The sequence below is a fragment of the Paralichthys olivaceus genome, chromosome 14, assembly GCF_024713975.1.
Source record: "Paralichthys olivaceus isolate ysfri-2021 chromosome 14, ASM2471397v2, whole genome shotgun sequence".
NCBI classification, from domain to species: domain Eukaryota; kingdom Metazoa; phylum Chordata; class Actinopteri; order Pleuronectiformes; family Paralichthyidae; genus Paralichthys; species Paralichthys olivaceus.
The window spans coordinates 23,193,467-23,217,171 of NC_091106.1; the positions used below are offsets into that span (position 1 = coordinate 23,193,467).

Below are 23,705 nucleotides of genomic sequence, written 5' to 3' on the forward strand. Positions count from 1 at the left end.
ACTCAAACTCGGATAGGTTAATGTACCGATGTGTCAGGCTGGTATTTCATGTATCTGTAATCTATCCATCACCGTTCCCCCTCCCTTTACAAATAATAGCAATCACGGTCTCATCTCTTATTTACTTGGAGAGATAGAAGTGAGATCCTGAGAGACAGCGGTGGAGAGACGGAGCGGTGGGACACAAATTCTCTTCAGAAATCAGATACGCTCCAAAAGCATGATATTCCAGAAAATATGAGGCGCTCGCTCGTGCTATTGAGATGAATGATACCTCCACTTCACCGCTGAGAGGGAGGGGGCCGGAATATCCCCCAAAGAAAAGGTAATGCATTGATGCCCGCGTGTTTATTTTGCTTCTCGATGTGAAATTTCTAACAGTGATTTTCCACACGAGCGAGCGGTGGCCTCTGAAATGATCTCCTCCGTGCCGTCAGCAGACACACAATCTGCAGACAGTGGGGCAGCTTTCATGACATGCAAATTAAACACACCTGAATTGATTCTCGCTGTGGAAATCCACGGCGCAGCTCCTCTCCACAGCTGGACATGTCTCCTGTCAAGGGGATCCAGATGTTTGACACCGATATCGGCTAAACTGTTCGTGTGTGATTTGATTTCTTGAGGAAATGTCTTTTAAATCCGTAACCGTCCCTACGTCTCACTGTGACAATGTCAGACGTCGTGCCCTTGAGTGTAAGAGTTTGCTCTTATGCACTTAGTAGATATGACACGATTCTGTTGTGACCTTTCACTCATGTCCACGTAAGAAAAGCTTTAGTGCGTGTGATTCTTTCAGGGGATGAAAGTCATTATCAATGACATTTAGATCCAGAAAATGGCTCAAAACCAAATAAGTTAACAAACTTAACTAAATGCTTGAATGTATTGGATGTCAATAGAGGAGAGGACTCATCGGTCTTCTCCCTCCATCTGTCCCACTTCCCCTCCAGTGTGGACGAACCCCCTCCAGGGCTCTGCAGAGTTTCCCAGTGGAGGCTTCTTGTCGTGGACGTTACCGATTGTGTGTTTTGGAGCATATCTGGTGATTGACATCACTTCTGCCTCCTTAGCTGATGACAGGGGGGAAGGAAAACGGAGGAGAGGAGGTAGAATCAGCCGAGAGACAGACAGACCCAGTGGGTGGTCTGAAAGGTTCTGGGGCTAAATCAAACGCCACGTGGATCTAGATCTAAACCATCCTCCATGTTTCCTTCACTGTGCAGATGAATGTATTCTTCACGCCATTTGATGAATGAGTCGGGAATCCATCGCTTTGGGTCGAGGAAAGTCAGTCAATCTGCATTGATGCGCCGCAACAGTGAAGCTGCTGCCTGTTGAATTCCCTCATTAACCTTTTCAGAACCGGAGCAGGTCAATTTTTTACAGGTAATCTGGTGTTTAACACTCTGCTGCCTGAAGGGAGAACCGAGTGACTTCACATCCTGGATGACGCACCGCAGGGACGACTGTCATTCCATTGACTGGACGTTTGAAGAGCGAAGAACACGGATCAGTTCCGATTCTGATGAATCTGTACTGCTGCGATCGGTGCCCACAAGTCTGGGGGCGTGAATTTAAAACGGCGAGTCACCTACCAGCCAATCAAAAGAAAGGGTTCCTCGCTTCTTCCTTTTCCACCAATGTGGAGCAGGTTGTGTTTGGCTTTGACCTTTAGTTAAACCAGTTGCAGGGATCATGTGTCCACAGAGCGATCCTGTGATATGGTTGCTCTCCGTCATGTGTTTGTGCAAAACATGGATTCAATCGTAATATTTCTATGATCATCTTAAAGTCCTTCAGTTAAACTTATACTAATACTTTTCTCATTAAATGGAAGAAGTTCTCATGTGACTACACTTTAGTCTTCTTCTTCTTCTTCTTGATAACATCTCTCCACCCTGATCAGCGTATGTTAATCGTGCCTGTGTGAGTGAGTGACGGACAAGGTCGTCTCCAAAGGCAAAGACAGAGCCACACATGTGGTGTTCTGCTGGCTGCAGCACTCCTGCACGCCTCTGTCACTGTGATGGATCTCCTCCACCTGGCTCCTCCCTTTGCTGGCTGGGAGCAAAGGTGTGTGTGTGTGTGTGTGCATTAATCCGCTTGCAGTCTCTACACTCCTGCACTAAGAGACTTAAAGACAGAGGAGAAGAGGTGGAGGAGGATTTGGGAGTATCAGGTGGATATTTGTATACACTGATAGCTCTACATAGGTCATTAATTTAATCATTTTGTGTGTATGTATGGTGTGTGTGAGTGTGTGTCTGCGCTCATGGCTGCAGTCAGGGCGATAAAGCAGGAAGTTATGGCCGCCGGAGAGAGCTCCTTGTGGAGTCTTGGACGTTTATTGCATTCGCAGGCATGGCCGGAAAAACAGAGGAGGGAGGGAGGGAGGGAGGTGACATCGAGTGTAGAGAGTTCGCCAAGAGTGGCTGGTGAAGGAAGACGTATTGACAAAGTCTGACAGACGCAGAGAGACGAGGCTTCAGGAGAGTGGCAGACAAAGAGAGACATGGAGGTAGAGAGGGAGGCGACAGAGGGGGAGTGAGATGAAGGGAGGGAGGAAGACGTGACGACAGTTTTGTGGCTTGTATGAAACAGTTTGTCATCATCGGTCAATGTGCTCTGACTGACTTCTGCTGCTCCCGCTGTGTGGCTGCTTGCAAAGCTTCATGCTACAGACTCACTCCACGATGATGCCCAACAGGCCAATCAGCAGAAGTGGAGATGACACCGTGACTCAGCCGCTCTCCAAACTCCCAAACCTTGTTAACAACAATTTGAAATGGCTGTTGTCGCTATAAAACTGTGCGTTGTGCTGCATCTGAACGACCTACTTCCTGTAAGTGTACTTAAAATGACATCTGCCTGTTGTCTGACCACACAGAGCGGCCGCCGTGCCAAACCGTTGCTTCAGTGAATTTTATAGACTGAATTAAGATGATGCATCTGTCGCTCATTCACAAAGACGCTGGTGCTTTTAGAAAATGGAAACTGCCGCTGGGACATTAAAACCGGTTTAGTCCTTTAGTTGAGGTTTTCACATTTACTCTGAACTTTGAAACAGCGGAGAAGAAGCCGCCACCTAACAACAACAACACGGTCAGACGTGCGGCCGGGTTCTTCATCAGAGCAACAGAGAGCGAGTAAATATGAGCCTGTTTGTCTCTCGTATACTCATGCACACGTCTGTGCTGCTGTCACATCGCTCCTCTGCTCTTATTTGTATTGATTGTGAGTGTGTGTGTGAGAGAGAGAGAGAGAGAGAGAGGGAGAGAGAGGGAGAGTGGGTTCTGGGCATCTCTGCTTGTTGATTTATAATTCTGTTCAGGAGAAAGTGAGAGCGAGAGAGAGTAGAGCACAGGAAGAAGAGTAAATATAGAGAGTAAATGAATGATAGATGGTCAGAGAGAGGGAGAGAGATAGAGACCAAGGGTTAGATAAAGAAACAAGTTGCAAGAAATTGAGACAAGAAGAAGAAATAAGAAATGCAGACAGAGATGGAAGCTCAACTTTCTAGCTTCTCTGATATATGAGGCGGCTGTGGTAGGTGGAAGCTGTGTGAGGAGGGAACGGCAGCCGCTTCGTTTACTTCACTGTGCTTGAATATATTTTATTTCGCCCTCAGGCTGTAATATTATGTTGCTGTGTTTGTGAGCAGGGTGTGGTGGATTTTATAGAATTCGGGCCCCGTGGAAAACAGATTTACTCGCTGTCATGTTTGTTTTTACTCCGGCCTCGGCGAGGCACAGAGGAAAAATCAAGGTTTGCAGATGTTATGAGTGTTGTTTACTGTCGACTGACACCAAATCAACGGGTTAATATCAATGCAAATGTGACAAACACACACAAAAAAAAAACAGTGAGCATCGCAGTGCACCTCCACTAGCTGCTGGATAAATGAGATTAGAACCGGTAGCGTCCCGTTAGCTTAGACAATCACAGTGTAAAAGCTGAACTTTGCTAACTTTCTGCTCCTCCAGCACTAAATAAACCTTTAGAACTCACAGTGGCCTCTCAGTGACCCGGGCGTGCTCTGTGTGCAGCTGATGCCCCGCGTCTGATGGGATTCCAAATGTTAGCTGGTGGCTCTAAAGGAAAGTGCTGGTTATGTTTTGCTGTTGCCTAACGACAGCTGAAAGCCTGTTTAAAGTGTAAAACCTTTCTGATGAAAGCTGAGCAATTCTGATTTCAGTGTTATGCACTTTGAAGGACGAGAACAATCCACGGTGAGTGTGCAAACTTCAGACATAAACCTGGGAGACGTGCGCTGTGCTGGTTTCAGGGGAATGTTCATACAGTTGTTTTTATTGCCTCAGTTAGTACTTTAGGTTTTTGCTTCAGGGATTATTGCTCAAATGGTGCTTGTTTCATAAAAAATAATAATAGTACATTCTGGAACATGCCCTCTGCAAAAAGGATGTTTGTAGCTAAGACACAGTCCCAGATGTATTTCCTGAATATTAAAAAATGTGCATTATGTAAATGCACAGCATGCAGTGTGATTCAAGTTAAGTTGCACTGTAAAAGTACTGCATTCTTAATGTTACCTTAACTCTGAGCCATGCATCATACCCTAATTTCACATCTGATCATGTGCAGCTTTGCAAGTTAATCATGCAAATCAGTTGTTTCTGCAAAATATAAAAAAACCCAAAAACTAATGCAGACGAAAACACAATCCTCCAATAAACAGAGTCCCTCAAAGACCACGTCCATTTCAAGATGTCCTACAGAGACAGCTAATTGTTGTCTCATCCCTCTCTCTCTCTGTGTCTCTCTCCCTGTATGATGTGATTAGAAGCCCAGAGCCATTGGTGCCACAGAGCGAGGACAATCGAGTCTGTCCCAAAAGTAATAGCTTCTTCTCGACTTAATTAAGAAACTCACTCTCCATTCCATGTAAGCAGGGTGTGTGTGTGTGTGTGTGTGTGTGTGTGTGTGTGTGTGTGTGTACAGATGTGGCAGCGTGCCCATATATCTGTGTCTTGCTGTGTGTGGATTACATATTTAAAACATCTTGTGAAACTTGTGATGTGCAGGAAATGTGCCTTTTATTCACTTTGCCCCTGCATGGAGAGCGACAGATGTTTGATGGTGTATGAATAGTTCAGATTAGTATTTTGTAACATGCACCAGTGGCATCATGTATTTTTTAGGTGGACTTTTTGTTTCTTGGTGACAAGGTTGAAAACTTTGATTTTCAGGACTCTCAAACTTTGGTTTCTCTTCGAGTAGAAACAGAGAATCTTGTCGTGAGAATAGAAATAACTGTCTCGTCCCTGAGGTAAATGTTTAACGCACAAAGCAGCTGTGCGACACAGAAGAACGGGCGATACTGATGTGAAGGGCAGATACGAAGTTTGTTTTAATCGAAAAAAGCTTTTCGCTGTAAGAGAAGCATCTTGATGACCTTTTATAAAAAGAGTTTGCCGAGCACAGCTGCTCCCTTTCAGCATCAGACAGCTTCCCAACCTCGAGCCGCCCAGAGCAACCTCATAGCTCCGCTGCACCAACCGCAGGTTAAGTGGTTCACTCACAGGGACCTCGTACGGATCATAATTGCTGATGTAGTGGAAAAACTCCAACCTGTGGTGGAACACTCTCAATGTTCCCTATTACTTTCTGTATTTGCATGTTGCACTGTGGGTATTTATTCCTATGGTCCATCAGGTGCACGTACACGCAGGCCGCATCAGAGGATCAATACTTTGGATTTTCTCCGAGTCTCTTGGGAGCAACAACCTTTTCATTTTATCAACTTAGTTTGAATTTCCAATGGAATCAAGTCAGAAGTTCCAACACTGACGGTTCTGAAATACGACTTGATTAAAGATCCCATTAAATTGCACTGCGAGTTCTCTAACGAGGTTTCAGACTGTATGAATGAGGTTCATCTGCACAAGACTCACAGGCTTTTACAGTCAGGATCCTGGATAACCTTTACAATTGTTCCAACCAGATTAAGGACAGAATGTAAAAGTGAAATGGAACATATTTAACCTGCCTCTTACTCGTTATTATCCATAAACCTGGGAATGTATTATATGACCTGCACATCAATCGTCCACCTATAGATAAAAAATGTTTATGGCTATGTGGTGGAACGATGTGTGAATAGTGTATTACCTGCTGCGGCATCTAAACGGAGAAAACAACAAATGTATGTGACAGGGCTAGTTATTTCCAACCACAGGGATTAAACTAAGTATTTTACTTCCTGCTGCCACGGTCAAAGAGTGTGAAATGTGGCCACATCCTGGACGTAAAGAGTTCAGTAAATAAATGTGAACATTATTGAGATTAAGCTGTCAGATAGGACAGAGGTATGGGCTGTGCCAACATATAGATAGTCTTATTATACGTATACTGCCTCTTATACTGCTGGGTGACATGATAAAGAGATATTGCTGCTGTGTGACTGAGCCGGTGGAAAATCAAGTGATGGAGCGCTGGACGCAGGAACCGCAGCTGCTGGGTGTGGGATTATATCCTGTCATATTTCGGCCTTGTGTCCCAGGAGACTGTGCAGTGTGGACGTTGGGTTTACCTGCATGCAGCTCAAATAGATCGCAGTAAGCACGGTTCAACGCTGTGTACATTTGAATATGTTTTCACGAGGGAATGCAGACTTTAGCTATTAGCTCAGAAATGGAAAGCGATGGCTACAGCAATCAAAAGGGAAAATTACAGTGGTGTGCAAGAAGCTGTTGCTGCAGGTGATTGTGATATGCATGAGGCCAAATTAACACACTGCATGACACATCGCTCACGTGTCACACAGACACCTCCGGGCGTGACCTCCGTCTTCTCAGGACAGAGTTCGACCTCTGCGAGGTTTCCTGACGTCTTGTGCAACGACTTCATCTGCATTCTAAAATGAAAAAATGGAGAAATTACTGTGAAGATATACAACACAATGTTGTCTGATTTTGGAAGTGTCTTCGTCTGCAGAATAAAGTGTTGCTGAGAGTCACTTGACCTGAATACAATCCAGCTCTGCATGTGTGATGAGGCTTTCGTCGACGAGACCAATCATCCTGAAACAATTACTCAGGATGTAAAGGTGCTAAATTAATCATAAATAAGAAACTTAAGTCAGTAACCTTTAGTTTCATAGCACTTTTCAAATAAAAAGCAGTTTAGCAGGGATGAATAATGAATACGACTGATGAGCCCACGAGCAAAATCATGGACACAAAGTTTTAAAAACAGTTTTTGGAGTTTTTCTTCCGGATAATCAGCTGCTGTATTCTCTCTCTCACTCTGACTCGTTCACCAGAGCAGCAGAAACAGACACAACATAAACTTATCAAAAGCCCAAACTTTCGTGTCAGCACTGTCCTGCAGAGGCAGAATCGTGACTTGCAGCTGCTCTCGAGATGTTTGGAAGTAATAATAAAAGCAAGACCGGATTTATTAGTATGAGCAGCAGCAGCAGCACCATTCACATTCACATTAGCAGCCAGTTGGTGATTATAATCTCCAGCGTCAGAATGCAGCCTGCAGGGACACAAAGCCAATCCAGAGAAAGTGTTGCTGGAGCTATCACCTGGAGAGTAATGAATTTCTCCACTATAGAGCCAGATGGCCAGGGGACGGGATGAGGCCTGATACTCGCCGCCATTTATTTGGCGAACCCCGGAGGTATCCTGGGCACGCAATCTGAGTAGAGAACAGGAGGAAGTGGAGGGACTTTACGGGCCAGGCCGGGCTGACTGACACACGGACAGATTAGCAGTGGTCGCGGGCCTATCTGCAGCGAGCAGGTGTGTTTAAAACGAGCCACCGGAGTGTGTGTGTGTGGGCGAAGAGCAGGATAAAAAAAAAAAAAAACAGCTAGCATCAGATTTCCATGATTAGCCTCGTGTTGACTGCGGAGCTATCTTGACACGCTGCCATTTTGTTTTGTTTGGCCGTACAGTCGTTGCACGGAGGTCTGTTCACACACACGTCTATCTGTGCCATGCCACGCCACACCAGGCCAAGTATCTGCAATGCAGTGGCAGCCATGGCTTAGCTCTGCTGCCTCGGTGCAACACCCCTGAGTGCACACACACACACACACACACACACACAAATAAGAAAACATACACAAGCATTAGACGGAATTTTCCAGCTTCTGAACCTTCACTTAACGGAGGGATCATTCCCGTCAATCCCATCTCCTCTCTCATCTACTTTCCCTAACCCTCCCAACCCCACTGCTGTTTGCTTTCTCTTCTCATCCACCCATCCCTCGCTCTATTGACCAGTGAGGCCACGCTGTCCGTCTCCCATTGATCTGAATACAGAGTTGGGTGGGGGAGACACGTCTCTCAGTATGGCATGAAAACAAAGTGATCATGCAGGCTGCCTCCCTGCAAATCCATTCGTTCAAACTTCTGTGAGCTTTCACCGAAGAATTCCTGGAATTCTTCGATGCTTTACCTTTTCATACCTGTCTTTGTGTTTTTATTAACTCATCTCCTATGGAGGGATTTTAAAAAATACAGCCCGTCACTGGTGCCCTTATCTCAAAAGAGCCTCGGTATCAGTGAGGGTGATTTGGTGGATATTTATTGGACAGCTGTAGAAGAGTGCGGATGAGACAAGAGAGAGAGGGAACGTGTGAGAGAGCGAGAGGGTGCGGCGCCGTTATCTTTATTGGATCGTGCTGTGCAGTAATGATATCCTCACACCGGCGTACGCACCGTGTGTCTGACGCCGCAGCTACAACCCTGCCTGGCACAAACAGCTGTGGCTTCTCTGAGTCGGGCGGGGGACGAGAAGGTGAATCTGAGAAACGGGATTATTTTTAATCTAAGAGTTGCAGCACGACGGATTTTAAACAACGCGTCTGATAAAAAACCAACAGAAAGAAGAAATTCGATTCGTTTGTTAACATGCTTTTAACTTTGAATATGCTTTTATCATTTAGTATGTTGTCATGCACACGTCACGTTACTTCCTGCTGATGTGTACAGTAGATGCAGAAGCTGTGTGTTTTCTTCGCTCTTTCTTGGGAAAAATAAGGAAATTGCCGGTGACCCCGCTTGTGGCGATGCGGCGCTGCAGATGGGCAGCTACACTCAAAATGATTCTGGAGCAATAAGTGGGGTGAAAAAAAGAAAGGAGGACAGAATGTGTGTTTTTTGACCTTTATTTATGGAGGGATTGTTTGCTGAGCGTGTCCGCGCTGCCTCCGAAAAGTCCTTTTTGATTAGGGAGGCTCCAAACTGAGTGAAGTGAACCAGAAGTATTTAACTGGCAGCCATGATGGAAGCTTGTGGAATCCTTTAAATGCTCCGGATAAACGCTGTGATTCAGGGTTGGGTTTGTTGTCCCTGTTTGCTGAGAAAATGCAGCGTCATCCTTCATGAAAGGAACGAAGATATAACTAAATTCTATCCTGAATTTCAAACTGAAATCCATTGTTGAATCATAATATTTTTTTAAGAATGAAACTGAAAACCAATTATAACTGAGCTAAAATATTTGTTTATCATCTGCGGAGGTGAGAGTACGAACTGCAGATGTTCTGGATGAAACATCTGTTTGAGGAACAGAACCACCTGATGCTTCGTGGATGTGTTGTTCATGAACATCTCCAGTATGCGCCATCAGATGGCTCAGACAGTGTGCTGCCAATTACTACACAGCCTGTGTATTAAATAAATAAAAGATCATCTGCTTTAAATGTGGCGCATGACCGTTTCGTAAATATCAAGTTCACATTTTTAATTATCACACCACAGGCACAGACTGCAACCGCTGCTTCAACCAGTTTCACAGTCGGTTGTTCGTAAACTCTAATTTTGCAGAAATTCCACAATAATGTATAAAATACAATTAGAATAGCTGCCGACTGAAATCTGTTTGCACCGATCTGCACAGCTCAGGAAATGACACCGAGGCTTCAGCCCATTAAACGACCATGCCATCCTCGGTGTACTTTTCACACAGGGTGACATGTCACCTCCAATTATTTCTTTCCCTCAATTAGCTCAGGTCTCACTCGTCTCCAGATACAGTGTGAGACAACTCGGTTAATCAGGGAGAAAGTTTTACTGCATTCCAGTTGGTTGCGAGCGATCGCACCCCGGCTACACAGAACGTCAGGTGAGGACAGCTGCTCCAGACGATGTAGCGAAGCTCAGATGTATTTTAATCTGAAACTCATACATCAGGTATTAGTTCTGCCGCTGCCGTTCTATATCCACACAAGGAATGGATTCCACGAGTCCCGACTGTGTGACTAATAATAAAGTACCTTTATGTCTCACACGGTTCTATTTGAACGCGGAGAGTCTTGCGCGCTCTTGTTCACACATGTTTGGTAACGTTTGATGTGCCGCTGTTTTGATCTGTTGGTGTTTGGGCCCTTAGATCCGAAAAAAGGCAAATCTTGATGCCACAGCACAATAATTGGATTTGGTGGTGTACTTTCAACTTTGCAGCAAAAGTTCCTGTTTTTGTCATCCCGTGCACAACGTGCGGAATCGTTTGGTGGAAGTCGAAAGGTCTGCAGAGTCCTGACCTCAGACTTTCTTCCTCTGGCCAGAATCCTTCCCCCTAAAATTGAATACATAAAGAAGGTTGGGCCGCTCTGTGTGGCAGATTGAGGTCAGGTTAATTGCAGACTCTAAATTCACTGAAGGTGTGAATGAGAGTGTGCGGCCCCGTGAAATGCTGACGACAACTCCAGTGTGTGTTCCGCCTCTCGCCCAGAGTCAGATTGGACTGGCTCCACCTCCCCCTGCAACCCTCACATGATAACTGGTATAGATCCCTGATGGATGAATGGGTGCAGCTTTAGAGCTTTCTGCTGTGTCTGTGCAAAGTGATTGCACCGCAACACTAATTTCTTACTGATCCATTTATCTCAAAATCTACACTCGGATGCAGCAATAATCGTGTTTTCGTCTTGTTTCCTGTCTTCTCTGTTGTCCCTCTGCCTCTGGTGGCCAATCAATGAGGCCGGGACGAGGCTGCCAGAGACCTCTGATATCAGCTAGCCGGCCTCCGGAGCGGAGGACTTGCAGGCGGACAGTCAGTCTGCCACTCTGGAAGTGCATGATCCACGAAGGACACCATCACTTGTCCGCCCACGGGACTGTCACACACGTCCTTGTGTTGGTGCACATGCATGTACACGGAGAAATAGTGTAAAAAATGAACAGTGCACATTGTGTCAGTGCAACACAATCACCACGTCAACACTTCAGTTTCACTGATTATTGGCTAATCAGTGTTTTGTTGGTAATTGTTAGCGCTTGATGAAATATGATTGTTATTGTGCTTTGGCATATTTTGTTGAGTTGGACGCTTTTTTAAAGGCAATTAATAGAAAACAGAGACTGCAACCCGAGCAGAGAGAAGCATGGTGTTTCCACCTGAAGGAGCTGTTTCAGCCGGACTGCAATATTCTAGGTGTTTTAACAGAAACTATCCTCCCAGCATTCATTAAGGTCGCAACACAAATGGATGAGAGGCAAACAAGCGGATCTAAGAGGAGTTGTGAAGAGCAGCTATGCTCTTGAATCTGGACGTGTCCTCTCCTACATCATTTTTAAGGTCAATATTTGAATTACTTGATAATACATTTGCTTACCTCATAGATCTGAACCCACTGTTCAAACTCCCTGGAAGCCCGACCAATCAGCAAGCTCGTATTTATCCCAACCCACCGATCTGGAAATGGTCGGGACATTCGGAACGTGTGTCTGTGGTGGACAGGACACCCAGACTTAAAATAGTAGTGTGACATGTGCAGAGAACAGATCTTGATATTTGAATTTGTTTTTATATATTTACTCTGTGTGTTTCCTGGTGATTGGATTAACATCAGTGTGGATCTCTCTTCCAGCTCTGAGTCGTCTGAACGCGTCATTGTCAATGTTTGAAGTTCAGAAAGGTTCTGATTGATCTTCTCCATCATTAAAATGTGAACATAAAATGGCTGCTGCCCGTTAACCACTACAACCAAGCGGTGCCTTGATGCAAAGTTAAAAATCAGCAGGTTCCTATTCTCGCCTGCTTCTGCTCGTGTTAAAAGCAGGGAGATGAAAAGAAGGTGAAAGGACGATGGAGGGGAAGGATTTTGAAGTGCAGCGTTGTGTTATCCAGCGCCTGATGGTTTATTGATCCCTCGTTCTCCCCTCACAGCGTGGCAGACTAAATTGGACTGTTTTCTTCTGCGCTGATTGACGTCTGCCTTCTGTGAGCAACGTTTTTCCAACTTGCAGCGAGATGTTCGGCTGACTGAAATTATTTTTTCATTCGACTCTGGCATCCTCTCTTAAAGTGGCACAATTCCTAAAGCGCGCACGGCGTCTGAGGTGACGGGTGACGAGTGCGGAGCTAAACAACCTACAGTGAATTGTGACAACTGTGTCAACAAAAAAACAAAGGGAGAGGACGACAAATGGCGCTTCTGTCAAGCGGCGCAGCTCGGTCCAAGCATGAAATCATGTCTGGAGGGAAACCCTTTATGTTCGAGGGAGAAAAAAAGAACTTGTAGTGCAAACAATGACACTTAGTGATCGTGGCCTTAGTTTGTGTGTCTGTGTGCGGAAGATGTGGCGCTATAAGCTCAAGGAATCACGTCAGGACATGTCGCATCGTGAAGTCCCTTTTCATCCATTGTGAGTTTATCTTTCGAGTTGGTGGCTGCACACAGAAAGAAATGCGCCTTTCAAAATGAACCTCGTCACGTCCTTGTGAATCCACGCGAAGCTTTAAAAAGGTCGATGTTGCAGTGTGGTGTGGTTCCATGTTCATGCTTTTATCGTCTCAGTTTGTAAAATGTCATTGTCGTACTCAACACCTCCAATGTAAAATTGATCTCCTCTCTCAGTTTATAAGCTGAGACGATCAGAGATCCATGTTCGGAGCTTGTTATCCTTCACATAATTACAGTGAATCATAAAGTGATGTGAGAATACGAACCCCTGCTTATGTTGCTATCAGCTCCTGAGAGCTCCGTTTGAAATGTTTTATTATTACAGACCTGCTGTGAGATCAAACTGGACTGAATCCTGCTCCTCCATCAGTTTTCTGCACGGTTTACATTTTCTGCTTTGTGGGTGAGGGGGCGTCAGCTTCCTGCTCGATGCCACCTCGACGGGAACAAACTGAAACTGTCCCGATGCAGTCGACCTTTAAACCTGTTGAAAGAAAAGCTGACAAAAGTGATGTGGAGTCACGTCGACCTTCACAACCGGCTTTGAATTCTGATTAACTTTAATATTGCTGTTGATATTTTTAGTTTAATTTATTTAAAGTTATTCAGTGTTCCGTGTTCACAAAATCAAGAAACTCACCAGACTCTGATTTTATTGACCTGAGCATAGTTCAAGCTCCAGAATCCTACATTTCCCATAATGCAACAAGAGTATCTCCTCTTGACGTAACCGCATCATGTGTTTCACCTTAACAAAGTGCTGCAGTTGTGGTTTTAAATAAATGCATTTGCATTTAAAAGTTACAGACTGCCTGAACTTCGTCCGACCATGTGACGTCCTTATCCAATCAAACCACCCCCTCAGTGCTGACTCAGTTCTCGACCTGACCCGCCCTCTCACACCAGTCGGTCTTTCATCAGCCAATTACCGAGAGTTCCTGAAGATCCCCAGAGTCAAATCATCTCCCAGCATCTCATAACTTAACTCAGCCACCCGGCCACACTCATTTCTCATACAGCTGATTAAGGGATCCGAGGACGTCCTGAAATTACTCACCCGTCGTGGAACCTTTCTGTTCCCTCCCCAAACACATCTGATTATTAATCTCTGTTTATCTCCTGGTTGAAACGTCTTCAGTTCGTTTATTCGGTTGTATCTTCCACAGGCCATCGAGGGAGGAATTAATCTGAGTTTTTTTCTTTACCGAAGCGTAAAGTTCTCGTGACTGTTCATCCAGTTACTTTAGAAAACACGGCCGAGGATCAGCTAATGAGCCCTGAGAAGACTTATTCTTCATTTGTGAAAAACAAAGGAAACGTTCAGCAGCCTGGTCTGATAATAATAATAATAATTATAATAATGATAATATCTGAGGTGCGGTCCTGAATACTTTCCCTCATTTGAATTCATCTCTTTAGTCTTTTAAATGATCCCTTTGTACGCACAGAAATGCCCATAGCGCCATTTATTCCAGCCGTATTAATTTCAATTAACAGATCCTGCGTTAAGATCCAGTGAGCAGATCCACACACCGTCCAGAATCAGCCATGCATGTTGTGATAAATGGCTAAGAGGAGTCGAACTCTCCAGCAGGACAACTGTGGCCACCATTAATCACAGCGGGACAGATTATTACCTGTCCTCCATCCGTCTTCTGCTGGTGACATTACAGGGTCTGAACAAACAATAGTGTGTTGGTTTTATCCTCCACGTGCAGCGTGTTAGGAGGACGCCTCGTTGTGGGTCCTCGGGTTAGTGAGCAGCCTCTGTGGGAGAAACGGGTTTGGTTCATACTTGTGTTGTTGCTGCAGCAGTGCAGGATGACGTGATGATTGTTGCGCTCTCGGACGACACTGAAGTGGATTCACTGATTGTTGGACACAAAATCCATTCAGAGTTCATCATGACTAACAAGCGTTTTCTTTGTTTGTCCTGCAGCGTCTCCGACCGTCCCTCCGCTGCACTCGGAGCATTTCAAACCCTGTCATGAAAAGGACCTGGCGTACTGCCTGAACGGTGGCGAATGCTTTGTCATCGAGACGCTCACAGGGCCCCACAAGCACTGCAAGTAAGTGATTATCTCAATGGCTCCTCTCCTCTCCCTCCTCTGCTCCTTCTTGGTGTCCTTCTTCTCTCACAGGATCCAGTAGAGCCTGCGTTGTGCTCCGAATGTCCCTGTCTCTGCTACTTTGCATTTGGCTGCTGGTGACGAGACGCTGCTGGACACTGAAGGACTTTTGCTGTTTGAATATCAGTCACTTTAAGAAAACGCATACATACGGTTAAATATCCTTTATTTGATGAATGAACATCTCTTTTGACTTGAAGGTCGAAGCCACGGAACATCTTTTAAATGTGCAGGGTGTGTCACGTGTTCGATACCTCAGCGTTGGCTCTGAGGAGTTCAAGGTGGTTGGCAGCTGCTTGTATAGTATCTGCAACATTTGCAATGGATGCCTACAAAGGCCAAAATAGACATCACACCCCCTCTCAGCATAATCCGCTTCTCTACCATCAAATACTTTTAAACATGTGTCAGTCTGAATTCAGAATGAATCTCGTGCCGTGTCTTTGCTGCAGTAAAGCTACGCTCGTGTGTCTACACATCGGAATAATCGAACAAAGGGATCAAAGGCTGACAAGTGCATTAATCTGGTGGTTTGGTATCCAGCTGACAGACTGTGAAACACATTCCTCAGAGCTGGTTCTGAAGAATACAGATGTTTATGATGCTCTGTCTCTGTGCAGTGTGTACGTACGTGTTGCCGTCTCGCGTGTGTGTCTTCGTTGTCCCAGATTTGAGAGTGGAGCTCGTGGGCACTCAGCCCGTTCAAATGTGGGGCCATTTACTAATTAAGTCCCAGAACAACTTCTTCCAAAATCTAACCGCAGGACTTCCACCTGACCTGTTTTTCAAAGAGCGTGTAGTGAACTGCCCTCCTTGGGCTACAAGTACACATCCGTATGCATGTACGCGTGCATGTGTGTGTGTGTGTGTGAGATAATGAGGGTGTTTTGTCTCAGCAATGTAAGTGATTTTCACGTTATTAACAATATATAGACAAAGTTGATCCCAAGAGATGCAGCGAAGCTTGTGCACACGAACACACACGTTATCAAGATGTGTGTCTTGACTTTTCACCCTGAATTGTTGCAGCTCTCTGGTAACACACTGAAAAAACTGTCCCTGATACATTTTATACATAAATGAATGGATGATGGATCTGCAGCTGCACAGATGTGGGAAGAATTACAACGTCTTCGAAACACTGCTCTCATTATTCCGTTGGATCAAATGGACGTACATATATATATGTATATATATATATATATATATCAATCAGAACAGAAGACAGAGAGCGGTAGACATCCGAGGTGTAGGCGGACTTCTCCCCTGCTCACTTCCGTTGCCATGACAACATAATCCGCGGACAAGCGTATAGCTGCTAAACAGCGAGGGCTTGTGAAGAGCGCTGGGACGGCCTTGAAGGCACCGTGTGAGACAAACCGCGCGTCCATGCATGTGACTGTGTCTGTGTGCCGAGGCATAGAGGAAAAATAAAAAAAATAAAACGTGCACCAAGTTGATCTTCGCTGTTTAATTGTGTGGCAACGGGTTTTCTAAAGGAAAGACACGGACCATCAAACAATACGGCATCCGCTCTGGAACTGAATAACAGCTGGCAGGATCGTGCCGTAAAACTATGACGTGGTTTTAATGCTTTGCTTAAAACATAACATTTGGACTTTGGAGTTTGAAACTCCGCAATCAAACTAATGAATCCAACTTTTGTTTGGAATTAAACCTTATATGAATATTTTATGATTTATTTCACGTTCATTTATCTTCATCAACAAAAGAGGCACAGGATCAATGTAAAATCTGATTCACGTTGTGTTTGCAGCAAATTGAGACGGATCAGGTTGTAAAAGTGTGATCAATCCAGATGTTTAATGGGGATAAGTTGCGACAGTTTGTTGCGTTGTTTGTCGCAGAGTTAATCATTTTTTATTCGTTACATGAAACTTGATCCTTTTCTGCAACAAAGACTCGTAACTCAAATATCAAGAGCCATTCGCGGCCGGTTGTAAAACAAGCACAGGATTGTCCCCCGGAGCACAGTTTAGTGCTGTCGCTGTGGGAGGGGGGGGGGGGGTTGTCAACGGGTGCAGAGACGGGGGAGGGGGGGGGGTTCAGTTTGAGTCATAGGGACTGCTGGTTCACACACACACACACACACACACACACAGTGCTTTGGGCAACATCAGGCATTCAATCATTAGTGCTGAGCTAACCAGTAAATTAGTCAGTGTGCTAAGATAATATTTTCAGAACATGGCAAGAGGCCAAGCTCAGTTATAAAAGTATGTGATGCAGAATTTGATTAATCACTTCCCCAGCTTTCCCAACGAGAACGAAAACTCTAATAATAGTTTTTCCTTTGTAATGAGTGGTTCAAATAATGTCTATTTAAATATCTTCCCTTCCTCATTCTCCTATTTGCTCTTATTCTCATTTCGCTCTTAACTTCCCTTCACTCCGGCTCTGTGAATAACACATCCACCGTTCTTTCTAATTGCCTCAGTCACTCTTCAGAGCCGGAGGGATTCAGCTTCTACCTCCTATAACTCGCCGCTGTTTGTTTATCCCGAGGAACAATGGATTTGATTTCTGCTGTGTGTATAATTCGATTCCTCCTGCTGGGGGGAGTGGGCAGAAAGGGTTGCTAACGTCTGTCTTGTTAGCAACAAGGGGCGAGATCTCCGCTCGTCTCGTTGCTCTATGTCGAGACGCCGCTCCAGATTGATAGAAAGGCAATTTCACCTGGCAGGTGGAGGTAACCGGGGGTCCAGAGGAGATCTGCCGCCAATGAGACCGGGGGCCGACACACATACTCTCTCGAGGGCAGAGACAGATACATGACACGTCGGCGTACACAAACCTTGCTTGTGTGTTACGAGCCGAGATGTTGTCCCATGCTGTGTGACGGGTCGTAGAGCAGCCGAGCCTCGTTTTCTGGAATAAAATGATAAAATCCTGCTGCACAGGTCCTGCAGGAAATGAGACAACTGTCCGCAGGGTTTAATGTGAGTAATGTGGGTAAACTTTTCACCCTCTCGCTTCACATGGAACTGCAAATGAATGGATTCGAAGTCCATGACTCGAGGATATCTGCGAATAGAAATGATAAAAGCCAATGTAGATTAACGGGCTTGATTGCTTAGTTGAAAGGAAGTGTGATGTTTACTGAGGTGCTTCGAATTCAAAAAATACAGTCTTTTCTTTTCCTTCCTCAGAAAAAGTCTCTCAACCGATGGCTTCAAATGAAAATCCCTTCAGTGGCATCTTTCACATCCCTGCTATTCATCCTCCTTCTTTTATTTTCACGTCTTCCCACTCATTTGAAAGGCCCTCAGAATCACAAAAACCCAAAAGCAACTTGCGTGAAATCATTTCAAAGATGAGAAAAGCCCAGATGACTGATAGATAGCCCGGGGGGGGGGGGGTAACATTTCCTCATTTCACTGCCCTTCAGCTAATTTTCTTGACGAGCAGAAACGTGAACTGAGCTCAGCTGGAAGACGAGTCGTGTATTTTAATCAGCAAACTACAAGAAATAAAAATTAACTTAAGAAAGATAGAAACCGTTCCTCATATGGAAAAAGCAAGACTCCTGCACATCGTTCTTGAAGGAAGCAGACAGACCTCTTCTTTTGAAACCCTCCTCGTCCGTCCCCCTGTCTCTCTGGACTCCAGTCTTTCCTCTTCCTGGTCGACCTCGGGCTTTTCCGAAGCGTTAAGTCACAGACAAGTGACACCAGATTGACTCGGGCCTGCTGCTCAGTGGAATACATAACATTACCTATCCTCCCCCGCTCACACACACACACACACACACACACACACACTGGCAAGCCAATGAATAAAGGACGCATGAAATTGGAAACATGGCAGCAATAACACACATCTAAGCTTCCAGTAAACCAGGTGATTAAAGGCAGAGGAAACAACGAGCAGACACCTGAGGCATCTGGGAGAAAAGCACGAAGGCGTATTTATGATTCCTCGAGCCCTTAACAAAACACAAGCTCAGTGTGAAGTCGACGACATGAACGTTTTTATTAAATGTGTCACATACAGACATATTCAGTTTCAGTAACTATAAATAACTACTAGAAGAAAAGCCAAACGTGTTCCCACGTGTCATCATTCATTGTATATCTAATTATTAACATGCTTTTAGATACAAGCTGGAAAATGCATCCGAAGTTCAGCTTCAACCTCGACATGCACAGACGCAAATGACCAGATCAATGCTTCCTGTCCTGTGGACGTATAAATATGAGACACTAGTCAGCCGTGGTGCCGGAGGAGACCCAACTGAGAGCTAAACATGAGAAGTGAGAGAATGTGAGGCCTTGGAAGTTTCCCCCCTCTGGACATTTTTATAAGAAGACGACGCGCAGCCACTCAAACAAAAGCACACATCCGTCGCCCCCAGAGACAGAGAACACGCAGCGGTGAGGGACAGTGAAGGGACACTTGACAGGGTCGTTGCTTTCTGTGCAATATTGTTTCTGACAGCAGGGATTCACCTTGACGGGGGGAAGCCTCGGGGGTGACGGTGTGTCAAATGGCCACTGTATAGAATTTTAAAGTGCCTGTTTGTGTCTGTGTGTCTGTAAAGTGAGCAGTGTAAAGGCGTGCCGTCGTTACAGCGGGAAAAAAACACTTAAAAATGGCAAGAACATGTTTTCTCTTCTTGTTTTCTTTCCCTCCCTCTCTCCATCTCTTCGTCTCTCTCTCTCTCTCTCTCTCAGTCCTCGTCGCCACCTGTGCGATAATAATGCCACATGAGTGGGAGCTCCACTGGTGTCTCTCTGACGGTAATAAACAAGGCTGATGCCGTGGCATGCTCTAGTGGTGGGAGAAAATTAAACCGATAAGAGATTGCACATTGTGACGAGAAGGCGCCGCTCTCAGGGAGTGAATCCTCCAGGAGGCAGAGGGGAGCACTCAGCGTGGGTATGGAAAACAGAAGCTGAGGGGGAGCCGAGGAGGGAGGAGGACGAATACAAATCAGGAAACAGGCCATGAGATCTCCGTGGTGACTGAGAGGACTGGAGAGTGTGAGCGGTGGCAGTCAAACGTCACTGTGTTCCAATTTAATTAGCACACGATGAAGGATTAATGACTCCACGGGAGCTCGTTCAGGGTTTGATGGAACGGGAATTTGTTGCCGAGGGAATCAAACAACTTATCGCTTCATATATGGACACTGGGTTGTTTACTCACTTAACATGTTTATGTCTCAACACGGAATCAAACGATCGACCTTTTGTTTAGTTTGACTAAATCTCTCGTAGCCTGTTGTTTTGGTTTCACAGCACAGTTACTGTTCTTTGCTCGGCCTCTCTACTTTTTATTATACACAACAAACAAGTTCTGCACTTTCTGGTTTAGTTGGTGGAAACCAAACTCCACATATTTACTGTACTCATATAAAAACAACCCCTCAGGATTCCAGGTGCACGCAACTTATAACGGCCTGTGGTTATTTCTTTACAGTTTTTAACGACACCTTTTCGTCCCGTAAGACATCGTCGGCCTCATCGGCAAAATGCATTCAACTGACCGAGCCCTCGGGTGGCTGTCCTAATTTTGACAGGAGCGAACAAGTACGCTTGTGACGCTGTGAAGTAGCGACACAATTAGCACAAAATGTGGTTGGAGGTCGAGGAAGGTGGAACACGGGAGGCTGAGGTGCATTTTCATTCATTCATTCGAGACACAGAAACATAGATAAGAAACGGGAAACTCACGGTCATCATTCATTTGAATCCTGACTTTAATCCCCATGTTTTTCATTTCAACCACGATGAGAAGTATTTATTTAAACCCAGAACAATAATCATAATTTGTGCCCACATGGAATCTAACCTTTACCTTTGCCACATCCTGAGAAGTGAGTTCTGACAGTTCGGACAGGAGAACTGAATGGTTGTTCAGGTTGGAGGACTTGTTGAGAGCATTTTCTTCAGCTAAGCACCAATCACCTGCACCGATTGTAGATTTACTAATTAATTCATCACTTATAAATTTGTTTTCTGCTTATTACAGTATATGGCTGCATGTTGACGACTGTGACTCGTGCTCCCCTTGCAGAGACAAATTAGTGTTAATGTCTGATTAGTGTGCGATTTCCCCTGATTGTGAATTTTCTCAAGCCGTTGCTCGATACCATTTCCTCGCCTCTCCAACTTCTCGACTTCCCATTGATTTGTATTGATGTCTTTCTTAGTTTTAATTGGCAAGATTCAACATGTTTAATTGTGCAATTGCATTAGCTCACTCAGTTTGGAAAATCACCATAGAGTATCCAATTAGTGCTCTTTAGCAAACATACACACAAGCTCCTTAAGAGAAACACAACATTGGAGACGCTCATTTGGGAAAAGCAATTGACTGAATCCGTCAAACGTCGTTGTGACAATTTCCTCCGTGAGACCAGAAGCTGTTGCGTGTTTGATTTTTCGCTCTGCGTAACAAAGCCACGACAACTCGCGTGATTTGGACAGAAAGCGGGAGGAAATGGAAAACTGTGCGATGCTGGTGGTAATCCCTGGAAGCTTTAAATGATCGTCACGTTTAACACAGTTATGAAAACTAATACGCGGACGAATGACGATCATTTCTCACAGTGATGGTTTCCTGTGAATAACCCTCGCAGCCTGTGGCGGTCGGACCCTGACGATGCCAACTGCCGGATTTTAAAAGACCGTTTGATAAGGAAAAATCCTACAGCGGTTATTTAAAGTACAGTAAGACGACCATTTCACTTCTCGGTCTTTTTAATACTGTAATTTGTATGATTTGCTCAAAGAGATTGCCGTCATGCTTCCCAGTAAAATATGTTTTGCAGAACACTAGAAGCTGAAATCAAATGAAAGTGCACTTTTGGATCTACTGGTTTTAAGTGATTAACATTTAATTGATTAAGTGCACTTTCTGATTTGCGAGCTACAGCTGAGGGTCTGATTTCACACTGTCACCAGCATCGCAGGAGTTATTCTGCACACATAAACTATATTGTTGTATTCAGGGTAAAATATTTAAACCCTACAGGACAACAAGTTTTTACGGTTTCCCGATTCCATCGAAGAAATATTACGGGTGTCTTGGGGAACGTTTTATGCACGTTGTGTTCTCCACCTCAATTTAAAATAAAGCTCTGTGGATTTGTAGAGTCTTGCACATTTGGTTTTGCTCGTGGGTCTGTGGGGTTTAAGGGGGTGTTAAAGTGTCAGAGGAAAAGAACAAATTTAATTGTACAATCAAAATATTTTTACAGCGATGAAAAAGATTTACCATTTGGTTTTAAGACGCGCATGATCGCGTTTGAAGACCGGGAACGTTTTCATGGCACCGAGTCTGAATACGGTGAAAGTAGAAAAGATAGTAAAGATCTTTCTCGCTGTGCTTTTGAAGTGAGCGACAGCCAGGGTGCATAAATCAGTCATGTAGATAAATCAAGTGGAGACACTTATATTCCAACTTCAGGAGAATCGTCATGTAAATAAAGAGGCGTGTTTTCACCTCGTGCCACTGTAAATCAGATAGATCCCTGATGTGGGCGTGGCCATCTCACACTGATGACCTGAAGTAGGATGCTGGTGATCTCTGACACACCTACACAACCAATCAGTCGAGTACTGGGACTCGACGTGATCCAGATGTTTTGGCTTTCGTACAGTTTGTGGGGAAATCTCAACAACACACACACACACACACACACACACACACACACACACACACACACACACACACACACACACTCTCAGTGTTTGATATGTCTGTCAAACCTGTCAGTGACGCCCTGTGGTAACAGAGCGAGACCTGACCGTGACCTCGAGGCCAAAGGCAGAAGCGAGAGGCGTAACAGAGGAGAAGGTATAAGAGACGGTGTCACAGGAAGTGTGTGTGTGTGGCACAGAGAGTGAGGGCTGTTCCATCGGATGTGTTCAGGAACAACACTCAGCAGAGGAGACGGAGCGAGGACTCAGGAAAAGAGCAGTGAGGAAGTAGACGTACAGTAATTTGGTGATGTCCCTAATCAAGGCGATCCTTTTAAGTCAGCAGGTTTGATGTGTTAATGAGATGCAAATATATGCAAATGAACTCTTCTTTTCCCTCCAAAACGCCGCCTGGGTTTGCATTGCCCCCCCCCCCCCCCCCCCCTCCTCCTCCTGCAGGATGAAGAACTCTGGGTAAATACTGGAGCGAGCACACAGAAGCACTGTGGACTTTTAAAGACAAAATAAGTAAAAATGGAAAAGTTTTGAGCTCAGTGTCATTTTCACGTAGCCGCCTCTGGGAATATCTCACCGCACCGTCTGAACTCTGGCACCGAGGTGGAGCGGCAAGCTCCGGCAGCAGGAAAAAGAAAATGAAAGTGGCAGTGAAAGGAGGCAGATGGAGAGTAAAATATACTGTATTTACATGAAGGATTGTGGAGAAAAGATTAAACAGAGGGAGGACAGGGATTGGAAGAGACAGAGGGGGACAATAGAAAAGAGAGAATAACTAAAGACATGCTGTGTCTGCAATATTAAACAGGCCTGGAGGTCCCAGCGCTACCTGGGAGCTGCAGCGGCCTGCTGATGTATGTTTTCACTGTAGTGCACTTAAAGCTGTTTCCTGCTCAGGATAACGAAGAGCAGCCTCTCGTTGTGTTTTCAGGAGAGCGACGCCTCGGTGACGCACACGTGAGCACGCATGTAAGCACACATGTCTCCTGCAGCGAAACACCAGCACACACGTGTAGTGTGGACAGAGTTCACGCGCGGTGTCTACAGCAGCTCCCACATGTTCCTCTCACACGCGTTCATGAATATTTAACGCCTCAAATCGAGTCGAGGTCACCGCTACGCTGACGCACAGCTAATGGCCGTTTTGACAACTTCAGCTGCAGGACCTGTTATATTCATAATAAGACGCCTTTTTATAATTAGCCACAATTAAGTCTTACCTGAAAA

The 23,705-nt window shown here is 45.1% G+C and overlaps 1 protein-coding gene across 1 annotated transcript in view; it reads left to right on the forward strand.

The window, feature by feature from the left end:
- LOC109645506 (pro-neuregulin-3, membrane-bound isoform) overlaps nt 1-23,705 on the forward strand; it is a 265,942-nt gene that overhangs the window by 148,502 nt on the left and 93,735 nt on the right. The window contains exon 2 of the mRNA XM_069538704.1: nt 14,607-14,736. Within this exon, the coding sequence (XP_069394805.1) occupies nt 14,607-14,736 (130 nt within the window). The remainder of the gene's footprint in view (nt 1-14,606; nt 14,737-23,705) is intronic.